Raw genomic sequence first — 13,039 nt, 5'->3', positions numbered from 1 at the left:
TAAGCACACGCGGCAGCAATGTATTTGTTTTTGGGCGGCGTCGCGGTCACCCGTCGCGGGCACTGTACGCACGGCCTAAGGAATAGACGTGAGCCAGCTTCAGAGATTTTGACAAGACATTTTCTATGACCCGCTTTTTGAGGACGAAGCGGTCGCGGCTGGGATTGCATGCCGAATTGCGTTCCAGGACATCCACGAGTACCTCCCGGTCATTGGAAAGGGCTCCTACAGAGGTCGTTTGTTTTAACTTTTCGTTTTAAGGAAGATATTATTTCGTTAGCCCCGTTGCCACTAAGGGGCTTATGCAGAGAGGAACGTTAAAAAAGTTTAAAATGGCTGTAAAATAGCCACAGATTTGCCGTTAGTGAAGGTGTTATGCAGAGAACGTCATTAACTCATTTCGGCAAAAAACTGCAAATTGCCAACTTTTCCTGGCCATACTAATGCACATATTGGCGTGTTCCAGCTATTCGGAGCTTCTGGAATACCACGCTATATTAGCATGGCGAGTTTCAGGTTCTCGCCACGAGTTTGGCGAGTTTTACAGCTCTGAAAAATTTTCTGAGCACTTTTAAAAATCGCGCCATTTTCTCCCGAGTTTAAGGATTTCTGGCTAGTTTTTTCGCCAGAAGATGGCGCTATTTCCTTATCTATGCTCTCTGCATGAGCCCCTAAGTGTGTTTGCAGTGTAAATTGTGTTACTTTGTGTGTATGTCAAATGCTGGAATAAATGAAAATGTATTTTACTGCTGTGTCTTTTTCAATCAAATTCCCAGTAGGAAAAGGTGTTAATAACCATGGTCTCCCGTGACAACCTCCCTCCCCACTACCCTCATGTCATCAATGTCATTTTCACACAGAATACTTAACTATTCCCATTTCGCCCCTTCCTCCCACCCAGCGGCTTGTCTCCAAACAATGTTGGTTATGCTACACCACTTTGCACAAAGTACTACCATAGTAATATAAATGGCATTTAATATAAACTCCCAAAATGCGAAAGGGTTGAACTCCCCGCAAAAAAGTAAAGTGGCTCTCAGGGAGATTGAACGATTGAAGGGAGACTTGGTTCTCCTCCAGGAAACCCATTTGAGACAGAGGGACCATCACCTTCTTTCTAGTAAACTATATCCCCAAATCTATTAGGCATCACAAGCAATAAAAAAAATGGAGTTGCTCTTTTATTTCATAAAGATCTGAACTTTACTTTACAATCTATTAAAAAAGATAGTTGTGGTAGATACGTGATAGTAGTGGGCACACTAAACTCCTCCCAAATTACGATAGTCAATATTTATGCCCCTAACGAAGGTCAACCGCAGTTTTTTCAGACTCTAATTAAAAAAAATTGAAGATATCCAACAGGGCATACTAATCCTTGGAGGCGATTTTAATGCTATTATTGATCCATCTATGGACAAAACATCACCCAAATCTCCCGCAGTCTTCAGGGGCAATGCATCTAAGAGCACTAACCAAACGTCTGGGCCTGGTTGACTCCTGGACAATGCTTAATCCGCTAGCAAAAGATTTCTCCTTTAATTCTCATCACCAAGACAGCTACTCTAGAATCGATTACATTTTCATAGATTACCACTTATGTAGAAATATCACTAAAGCAGATATTTTGTCCTCGGCGTGGTCTGATCACTCAATCATTTTTCTCATTGGAGCAAGGGGAAAAAATTCAGCCAATGCATGTTAAAGCTGCAGTTCAGTCTTCTTTTTTTTTTATTTATTTTTTTACTTCAATAGTTTCATGTGGGCAATCTCTAATTACCTAAAGAACTGCATAGCTGCCGGTCAATTCGTTCTCCGTCTATTGATCGGCAAAGTTTGGCGACATCTTTAAATATGGGGATTGTAAATCGTTGCTATAGGAACAAGCATGCTTGTTAAAATAGAATACAAGAAAATTGGTCTTTCAAAGTAGTTTTTTTTCAAACAGAAAATGCTAAAAGTATTTTTTTTACTACAGAACTTTTTTATTTAAAAAAACCACACATGCAGGATATTGCCTGGACTGCAGCTTTAAACGAATATCTATTATTAAATGACGATACAGTAGCTGAAGTCTCAGAGGAGTTGATGTGATATTTCAACATTAACTCCACTCCAGACGTCCCCCACTCTACAGCTTTATGGGCTTCCCATACAGTGATCAGAGGGAAATGAATAGCCTTATCCTCCTGGAAAAGAAAATAGGAAATAAATCAAATTGAAACCCTAACTAACAAACTAGAACAATTAGAAAAGCTTCATAAAAGCTCTCCAACAAAACAAATGTATAGCCAAATTATACAAACAAGAGGTGAACTAAACCAATTCTTAGCCGCCAGATCAGAGAAGGCCATGGTCTGGGCAAAACATTTATGACAAAAGTAATAAAGCAGACAAAATGTTGCCAAATAAACTAAAAACAAAGCAACGCCTATCTAGAATGCACAGTATTAACACACGAAAATGTGGCATAACTTACGATCCTGAACATATCTGTTTCGAGTTCCGAGATTTTTATACAGCTCTTTACAACTTGCCGGAGAGACAAAGGGGGACATTGGAACCTCAATTGTCAGCAGACATTGATTCGTTATCCAAATGCAACCTTACAAAACTTCCGGTTGAAGATATCTTACCGCTAGAATCCCCAATTACACCACTGGAGATATCCAGTGCGATTAAATCCCTAAAGGGAGGGGGGGAGGGGATGGGGGCGGAGTCTCCTGGTCCGGATGGATTTTCCAATCTCTATTATTTAAAAATTGCAATGGCCTTATCCCCCAGCTCACCAAATTATTCAACATCTTTCTAGCAGGACAAGCCCCATCTAAAACAATGTTACAGGCATCAATAGCAATCATTCCCAAAGAAGGCAAAGACCCCTGAAATTACTCCAATTACAAACCAATATCCCTACTAACTACAGATATTAAATTATACGCTAAAATTATTGCAAATAGACTTAATCCAGTGCTGCCTAAATTGATTCATTCGGACCAGGTAGGATTTATAAAAGGGAGACAGGCTCTGGATAACACCAGACTGCTTGTCAACCTTACTCATATACTGTAGCTCACCAATCCAAATCCCCAGCCATCCTATCATCACTAGATGCCGAAAAGGCGTTTGACCACCTTAACTGGCATGTTCGCTAGCCACAAATTTTATATAGCTCCCCTTCAGCCACAGTCAAAACCAATGCAGTCAACTCCTCATTTCCCATAAATAACGGAACCCACCAAGGATGTCCCCTGTCCCCTCTCTTGTTTGCAATATCCATTGAACCATTAGCAGCCCTAATTAGAAACAAACCCAACATCTTAGGAATCCACATTAAAAATCATGAATATAAGATAGCTCTATTTGCCGACGATATAATACTGTCCCATCACAAAACCTTAATTTCACTCCCTAAACTAGTCGAAATTTTGGATACCTTTATTAAGCTCTCAGGTTGTAAAATTAATCATACAAAATCTGTAGCTCTAAACTTAAATTTACCCAGCCACAGTGTCAAACTCATCCAAACAAATTTTGATTTTAGATGGGATCCCCCCCCCCCAAAATTAAATATCTAGGTATCCACCACACCAAAGATTACAACACACAGTTAAATGTATACAATGTTCCTCTCTTTAAACAAGTATGCAAGGATCTGTCCAACTGGGACTCCTACCAGATATCCTGGTTCGGTAGGATCACATTGATAAAGATGAACATCCTCCCTAAGATCCTATATTTTTTCCATACACTACACGTTAAAGTCAGGACAAAGAATTGCAACTACTACAAAATAGAATAATTCGCTACATTTGGCAAAACAAAAAAACAAGGATTAACAGATCCATTCTATATCGCCCCAAATCAGAGGGTGGATTAGTGCTTCCGGAGCTCAAAAGATATTACAAAGCAGCCCACTTAGGGCAATCAGTTGGCAAAACTCAATTGAGAAAAGATGGTTAGAAGTGGAAGATTTGATTTGCCACCCTGAGCTCCAGCATATCCTCTGGCTGAAAACGACAAGCAGGCCACAGTCCATATATAAAAATCCGGTTTTAACCTTCTCATGTAATTTGTGGGATTCCCTTAAATCCAGAAACAATTTGACCACACCCTTCTCCATGATGTATCCTTTGTTCTCAATCTTCTTTTTCGCCAGGTTACAATAAGAACCAACCCAATCTATGGAGTTAGTAGGGTGAGGGACGTGATGGATCTACATACTATTAAGACCTTCCCTACAATACAATCACAATTTAACATTCCAAATACCGAATTTTAAAGATATCTACAGCTTATCCAATCTAAATACAAAGAAAAAGTACCATTAAAAATGACCCAATTTCAATCCTGGTGTAACACTCAATCTTTAAACAAAGGGAATCACCTCTGTCCTCTACCATGCAATCCGTAACATCCACAGTGACCCTAAAACAGGCAATTACAGCTGAACCCAGCTATAACGCGGTCCTCAGGGGCCATTTGATCCGACCACGTGATAACCGGGGTCGCACTAATTTTAAAAAAATGGCCGCCGCGCGCCCGATCGAAAGGGAGGCATGAGTGAGGCGTCGGCAGCCCCAGCACCCCCACCACGATGCCCCAGCACGTTCCCCAAGCAGCCCCACCACGATCCCCAGCACCAGAGGTGTGGTGTGGGGGGGGGGTGCGTAAAGTTTGGCGCAAAAAAAAAAAACGGATCTCGCTATAACGGGGTTGAGCTGTATATGTTGGCATGGGAGAGGAAACTTAATAGAACTATAAATAAGCTTGCAATTAAATTTTGATCTGCTATTTTGGAGTTTTGTCTTGAATTTTTTTTCCCTTTTCTTCAAAGCTGAAAGTTGCTGACTGTGCTCTGTTTTGCACATTACTACCTAGGATCTTCTACACGGACGGATTGCACACCGCAGATGCTGTGAATGTTCCCACAAGTCAACAGGTAAAGGGCCCGAGTGCCCTATAGACATTGTCTTATACAGTATATTAAATACTGATTGGGTGTTTATTGGTGTCAATTTCTGTGGTTGTAAAGTGGACACCACTAGGCACATACCCCTCTCAGTTACTGTCAGTGATCATTCTGTGGACATTACACTTACATCTGGACATTAATGGAATAAATGTTTATCAGATAGAACCATATCTGATTGTTGGAGCACCACATTCACCAACTCAACTAACTATAGAAACTTGGCGAGATATTTCGGAGGCAGCAGGTAAAAACTCCACCTGTGTTGTGATTAAGGAAAAATGTATATAAAATCCTATATTGTTTGTACTACACCCCTGTAAAACTAAATTCCATCTATCCAAGTGTCTCGCCCATGTGTTGGAGGGAATGTGGCAACCAGGGCTCCATCCTACATATCTGGTGGGAATGTCCTAAAATTAAACACCTATGGCACAAAATTCTCCAATTGGCAGAAGGTGTCTGATTTCTGTATTCCTAAAAACCCCACTTTGTGATTCTGGGGGCGCCAATTCCTATTTTAAGCAACCTTGAGTCCAAATTAATCACTCATATCTTTAATGCAACAAGATGCTCTATTGCTCGCTTCTGGAAACATAAAACCCCGCCCCCTTTCCAATGTGTTTGCAATAAAATACAGGATGTGGCATACCTCGAGATTGTCAGCTTATCAATAGATTTATTGATACTTGGGAGCCTTGGTTTACACACTTTCATAAACAGATACGATTCTAAGTGATATATGGATCTACTGGAGCCCTAGGGCTGTAGGAATATATACATAAATGTTAATTGTAGCACTGTATGTCTTGTACTTGTCTTGCAACCTGCGTCACCTCCTTCCCCCCCTTTTTTTTTCCTTCCCCAATGTTATTTAACCCCAAATTCTTGTTCTGTAAATGGCATTATGTGATATATGTTAAATATCTTGTGAATCTGTCTTGAAAATGCTAAATAAAAAGTAACAAATAAAAAATACAGCTCAACCCCGTTCTAGCGCGACCCTCTATAAAGCGGTTTGAGCGTGGATCCCGAATTTAAAAAAAAAAATTAGTTTTTTTTTGCGCACAAACACACACACACACACACACACACACACACACACACACACACACACACACACACACACACACACACACACACACACACACACACACACACACACACACACACATTCACACACATTCACACACACATTCACACTCACTCACACTCACTCACACTCACTCACAATCACTCACTCACAGCCCCCCCCCCCCTACCTTTGGTGTCACAGCCCTCCCCCCCTACCTTTGGTGTCAGCTGTTAGGGCATTATGGGACTGCTGGCGGGGATCGGTGCGAGGCTGGGGGATTGGTGCGGGGATCGACGCAAGGCTGGGGGGCGAGGGAGGGGTCGGTGCGGGGATCGTGCGCGGCTGGGGTGCAGGGATTGGTGCGAGGCTAGAGGGTGGGGTGGATCGGTGCGAGGCTAGAGGGTGGGGGGAAATCGGTGGTTGGATGTTGCGGAGCTGCTGAAGAGTGCGGGGAATGCTGGGACAATTACAGTGGCTGCTAGGGGACATGTAGGGCTGCCGGCGCCTCACTCCACCTCTTCCCCCCTCCCAATCGGGCGCGCGGCGGCCATTTTTTTTAAATTAGCGCGACCCCGGTTATAACGCGGTCGGATCGGGTGGCCCCCGAGGACCGCACTATAACAGGGTTGAGCTGTCGTACTAGATACTCATTAATTTTGTTTAAGGGTCATAACTTCAAGAAGTAAAAGTAAACTACAAAAAATAAATATTAAGTCCTGTTTCTATTGATAAATAGAAAAATACCCAGTTAATAGCATCATTTTGCTGCGATGTCATTTGACAATATGAAGAAAAAATGTCAGGTCTTTCATTCCACTATATATTCTTAACTGAGAACATTGAAGTGAAATTATGGTATTCGCTTTAAAATTAGTTATTTAACCAATTTTGACTGCACCTCACCACACCAGACAAGACTTTCAAAATGAGTGCACACATTAAGTAGTTTCCCCCAAAAAGCAAAGTATTTTTATTGTGTTGAGACTATTAATAACATCTTAAGTAAAATAATAAACACTCAAAATAAATACTTTTTAACCCATAAAACAAATATAAAATTACACCAGCATAACTATTCAAAAATTGACAAACGTTAAATTCCTCTATTCCAGTTCATCTTTCCTACCATTTTCTGAGATTCATTCTGGTGTTCACCAAGCTTCCATAGAAGAGAAATTATGCTGAGTACATGCTGCAGAAGATTATGTGATCCTGGTTCAAGAAAGTTTTCAGAAACATCATCTGGGAGTTTACCAGGAGATGCCTCAACCCAGCACTCAATCAATAGTGGGATGATTGTCTGAATGAATACTTTCAAATTATTTGCTGAAGATAGCCCTTCATCTGTGCTGCCAGCTATCCCCACCAAGGTCCTGGGAAAGACAAAAACAAGATTTGGAGTCAAGAAAAACTTTTAATATATACAATAGACATTAAATGAGTAGCTTCATATTGAACAAAAGTAACCGAGTACAATGAAATGTAGTATGCACAGAATGAAACTAAGGTAGGAAACTACTTCAAACATGATTTGTACCAAAGACCTGAACACTAGAAGGTATTAACTTATTCATTTTTTGTTTTTTTTACACAAAATAAGGCAAAATAAGAAATGTTTCAGCAAACGGGAGGAACGCTATACTGAACTGTATTGTATGCTCCAATAAACTAATTATCAAAAATATATTAAAATCAGACGTGTTTTCCCAGGTATGAAAAATAAAGGCCAAGATTAAACATTATCTTGTAGAATTTAAATTTGCAGTGAATTCACAGGAAGTTTAGAAACACTCCATTAAAGAGTAAGGCAAGGAAGACCGAAATTCAAAAGATGACAAATGCACATTTCTATTACTTATGTTATATCAATTCAAATGGTTATATTATTGTGTATTTGTAAAGAGCCAACATATTCCACAGAACAGTACAAAAGGGTTAGGGAGATGTAAATTACATAAACAGAGTTCCATACCTAATAAAGGACAAACATGCACAAACAGATACAAATGGTAAGGAGGGCCCTGCTCCTGCGAGTTTACAATCTAGAGGTAATTGAGGGCAATGTAGAAACAAAAAAAGTAAAAAGTGTAATTGTCAACTAGCATGGCAGACAATTCTACAAGATTAACCTGAGCACTCATCCCCGAATACATACTAGGAGAATGGACATCACAAAAAATCTTGTAGTGATCTCGGGTATTATTACCCAATGAGTAATCTGTATGGAAAGTTAAGGAATTGGATAATGTACAAAAGTGTATATATACACTCAGAACACAAAACCCCAGCAAGCTCTTTTTAGGAATCCCTGAGCCCCCACAAAATATATGTATGTATTTAAGTTTCAAAATGGAGTGCTATTGAGCGTGGCATATGTATACAACAGCTGTTTGGGGTTGGTGGCTCCTCCTTCCCAGGTTTTAAGCCCGCCCCTTCCCAAGTTAGTAGGTCTTTTCATTCTACTGGATATAGATCCAATGTGGTCTTTCTCCCTCCTAATAGAGGTAAATGAGAATTGTAATCCTAATAGAGGTATATTAGTATTTTATCTGGTAGTGTTAGGACTTGCAAACGGGTGTCTGCCTTGTCGTGGCTCGCAAGCTTACAACGCTTTGGCCAAAGGGTTAAACTAAATGACCCTTTTTCAAGAGAATATATAAAGTATTTTACTGTGTATTTCTGTCATGTTGAAAGTAGCATTGGGCTTCTCTGTCGTTTGATGTATACACTCAGACATGCTTTGCTAGTCCCATGCTGTGTTTAAAAGCTGTGTGAACGGCGAAGCATTAGCTTAAATGGGCTCCATATGAATGGATATTCCAGGCAAAAGGTGACACATTGTGTGCTCATTTGCATGTCATTTCCCAGAATCCCTTGCTGCAGTGGGAGCACTGTATGTTAGGTGATAATGGTTGAAAGGCAGGGTTGCAGACCTGTCTAACATGTGAATGTGCTCACAAGTGATATTCTTTATCATCTTTATTATCTCTCTCTCTCTCTCTATCTATATATACACACACACATACATACACACTAAAATAAATACCTTAATCGGAATGGTGAATGAATACTTGGTTGGATTCCACCATATTCATACAACTGAATAGGTTGTTGGCCGTTAGCATGCTCCATCCATGTGATATCTAAAGATTTTTGGCAGGACAAAACACTTTCCGGATTCTCTGGAAGTCCTTCTCCATCAGACAATTTATACGCAGCCTGTTTTATTAATGCTTGAAGAAATTTTTTTAATCTAGTTAGCACACTTAACCTCCATTTCTGAGAAGTAATCTTTCTGTTAGGATTTACAGAAAGGGTCCAAGCAGATGGTTTATCCCCACTCTTCATTCCTTTGGAGTTCTTCTGATGAGAAATAAGTTCCAAGAAATTATTTAACAACATACTGCTACGGTCAGTGAGCAAATCCGGATACTCTTCCAAAAGGACATCCAAGATCTTTAATGAGTCCTCCTGAATACCTACTATAATGTGAGTCATTGCACTAGAGAGGTGGGCACTTACAAGAGGGAAAAAAGGGGCAATTTTTTCTGGTGGAATCATGGGAGTCAAACACTGGAGAAGGCGAACGGCAGCCGCTCTTACAGCTGGGTCTTTGTCTGTAAACACAGCAGCCACTTCACTCATTATACTGGATATATGTGTGCCAATTGCTGAAGGATGAGAAGTCAGAAGTTCTTGGAGACCAAGAAGGGCACTTTGTTTAACTCCAGCATTGTAATGGTGCATTTGTGAGAGGAGATCCTACAGAAGGAGACAAGAGTATTCAGGAGATTATGGCCAATAAGTATGAAAACATTATCACATTTTTAATTTCGAAAAAATATATGATCACACATTTCATTGTGAAATTGTCCAGCCGTTCAGATTAGGAAATATTCTGGGGTAGCTTTTTGGCGGCGGTGGCACAGCGGGAGCAGCACAGGAGTAAGGGAGCGGAGCGGCAGTAGAAGACGATATCAGCAGAGGGAAGACGTTGACACAGCCGGCGGTGGTGACTTGGCTGTGGCAGGCGAAGATATCCGATCGGAGCAGGAGCAAAGGAGATGGTAGGGGAGGTACGCGCAGTAACAACGGCGCCGAAAGTCAGACACTGGTCAACTTCCGGTGTTAAGGCGCGTACCTCCCCTTCCGTCTCCTGTGCTCCTGCTCCAATTAGATGTCCTCGCCTGCCACATCCAAGCCACTGCCGCCCGCTGACTCAACGTCTTCCCTCCGCTGACATCGTCTTTTACTGCTGCTCGGCTCCCTGACTCCTGTGCTGCTCCACAGCCGCCAAGCCTGGTAAGTGAGAGAGAAGGGGGGGTGCAAATTTATCCGACAAAGTATTGGTCTCGTTTAGGTCGAATATCCATGACTCTGCTGTACTAATAAGATATTGCTTGCTTTCAGGGAAGCAGGCAGGCAACACACATGACAAGGTGTGCCAGCTATAACATTGGGAACATAAAATGTTTCATTGAAGAAATGGTGGTGTGTACATTTATGGGGATAGGGATATCAGTGTCATAAAACATTACAGAGCTAGACAAAACGTATAACAAAAAACTGTAAAGAGAAATGGAAATAGAATCTGGTGTAAAAAGCAATGCATTAAAAAGACAAGTACAGGCGGTCGTCGGTTATCCGCCAGAATCAATCGTCAGATAATGGACCCTCGGATCACGGGTCCATGTTAACCCATGGCAGTAGCGTCGGGATAAGCGGTTCCGATGTCGGATAATGCGGCCAGCGGACTGCTTTATGCGGAAAACGGACCGTCGGATACCGGGGACCACCTGTATGTTATATGTATTTCATACTGACTGTGGGGTAACCAGAACTACTGACTCATCCATTTGGGTAGGAAAGTCCTGAAAACATGTAGCTTTATAGAAGTGCATTTCCAAAGCTCGGTGACGCTTTTAAGAAGAAAGCATTCAAATTAAATTCTACGGCCAGCTTTTTTTTTTTAAATTAAAGTCTTTCTACAAAACGACAAAGTAGCACCACATCTGCCAAGGGAACCACAATTCATCAGAAATTCAATATTTTTTCTCCATATAAAATCTGCACCAGTGTTTGTAAAAATTCAATGTAAAAAACACTCGTAAGTGCTGCCAGATCAGAAACCCTGTCACCCATTGTCTGGGGTCGTTGCCAGATTTAGGCCAACTTTATAGTAGGAGCTACGGTTACGCAACGTCAGCCGTCCGGTACTCTGGTGCAGAAGACCAGAGATCGTGACCGGGGGGCATCGCCATGAACGGTTCGCCCTCATTGGCTGAACCGCTCACTTGCCGTCACCCCTCGATCTCTGGAAATATACAAATCTTCTGGCTTCCAGCAATCGCGACGGCTGACGTCACATGGTCGCCATCGCGCCCACTATGAGCACCCGCGACGGACATGTACTTGCGACGGTGCTGCGCAAAATCGCAGTCGCCGTAGAAAGTACTATAAACTCGGCCTTATGCATAATCTAACTAAGCTACAGCTTGGGCCTCACAATATGAGGGGCCCCAAAACAGATTTTTTTTTTAAAAATGCGTTTTAAAGTCAGATGATTAAGATGCGAATAAGATTCTCTATAAATATGGACATTTACATTTAAATATAACCCTAAGTATCATGTGCACCGAAAGAGGCACACTTCGTAGCTTCTGATTTGAAAACATCAATGACTTTGCTCTCCATAAATAACAAAAAAAATGTTTTAATATTACAATGAATGTGATGTGCAAACACTGTTCATTTCATCTTCACATCATCATCTTTGTATATAACAATGCCAGTATAATGCTTTCATTCATTTCAGTTTCATATTTTCAATGGTCCCTTCAGTCAGATTTAAAAAAAAAAAAAAAACTATTTCTAATTTTTGGGGCCTCGTATATGTTTTAGGGCCTCAGAACGTCAAAGAATGATCTTCCTGGGGCACAGCATAACATAGGTGTTGGTAGGTGGGGGGCCATGTAATTGCTTATGATGGCACTATAGGTGTTTAATAAGCAAAGATATTTCACAAGTTGAAATACAAATATATTTGTATTAAAAGATCAAAGTGGGGGGAAAATATCTGTATAGAGGTTATTAAATGAAAATGTACATTTAAGGTTGAGAACAAAAAAGTATATTATAAAAATTTCTATCAAGAATGAAACATTTTTAAACCAAAGAAAATAAATATCGCCTAGTCATGCACAGGCAAACGTGAATAAAAACAATGTATCAGACACATGTTGTACGTTAATACCGTGATGTTGAGCTTTCTGTTATTGGTTGGAAGTGATCGATCTTCCTTCAACTGCTCGCTCAGATGAATAGCCCTCGTCCTGAAGTTAGTGTCCGTGGCATTCTCTGCCTTGGGTTTCTTTTTCCCAACTTTCAACTTTATTTTCTGGAAATCTTCTTGACGCTTTCTTTTATTGGTCATCTTGGAGCCGGGAAGATCGGACAAGCGATTAAAATAGTAATAGCAGCACTGCCAATGTTAATGAACCAGCTGCCCCTGCAAGATGTCTTGCAAAGAGGGGAGTCCACGGCCAGCGTGCTGCAATGGAACGAATGAAAGGAACGTCTGGTTCACAACATTACGCCCGCGCTCGGTTTGGGCAAAAATAAACCCACGCAGCAATCTCATCCACTGCACTGCACCAGGATGAACAACCCTGAGAATAGCTAACTACTTCCAGGTCACTCAGGCAAAGCTCCTCCTACTTCTATGGCAAGAGCCCTCATCCAAAATCAGTACAGTTACCCAAGCACGAGGAGTACAGGTTTACAGAAGCAACTGATAATATGCTACATATGTATATTATGGCAAACCTAGCGCAGTCCTGTTGCCAAAAAAAAAAAACTATATATCAAAAGGATACGGGATTACACATTTTGCTTTTAACATTTTGCCCCCTCCCCCCCCGACCCTGTAGTGGTTTATGTGTCAAGGCAAAAAAAAAGTGAAGCCAATCTGGGGCACAATAACTACACCGAAT

General features: G+C 41.1%; 1 protein-coding gene across 1 annotated transcript in view; it reads right to left on the bottom strand.

Moving 5' to 3' along the window:
- TEX10 (testis expressed 10) overlaps window positions 1-12,717 on the bottom strand; it is a 97,337-nt gene extending 84,620 nt beyond the window's left edge. The window contains exons 1-3 of the mRNA XM_075586407.1: window positions 12,301-12,717; window positions 9,094-9,809; window positions 7,174-7,420 (exon numbers count right to left, since the gene is read on the bottom strand). Coding sequence (XP_075442522.1) covers window positions 7,174-7,420; window positions 9,094-9,809; window positions 12,301-12,480 — 1,143 coding nt within the window. The 5' untranslated portion in view covers window positions 12,481-12,717. The remainder of the gene's footprint in view (window positions 1-7,173; window positions 7,421-9,093; window positions 9,810-12,300) is intronic.
- Between the last annotated feature and the right edge of the window lie 322 nt (window positions 12,718-13,039).

This window comes from Ascaphus truei, chromosome 2, assembly GCF_040206685.1.
Source record: "Ascaphus truei isolate aAscTru1 chromosome 2, aAscTru1.hap1, whole genome shotgun sequence".
NCBI lineage: Eukaryota > Metazoa > Chordata > Amphibia > Anura > Ascaphidae > Ascaphus > Ascaphus truei.
This window is presented reverse-complemented; position numbering and strand designations above follow the sequence as displayed.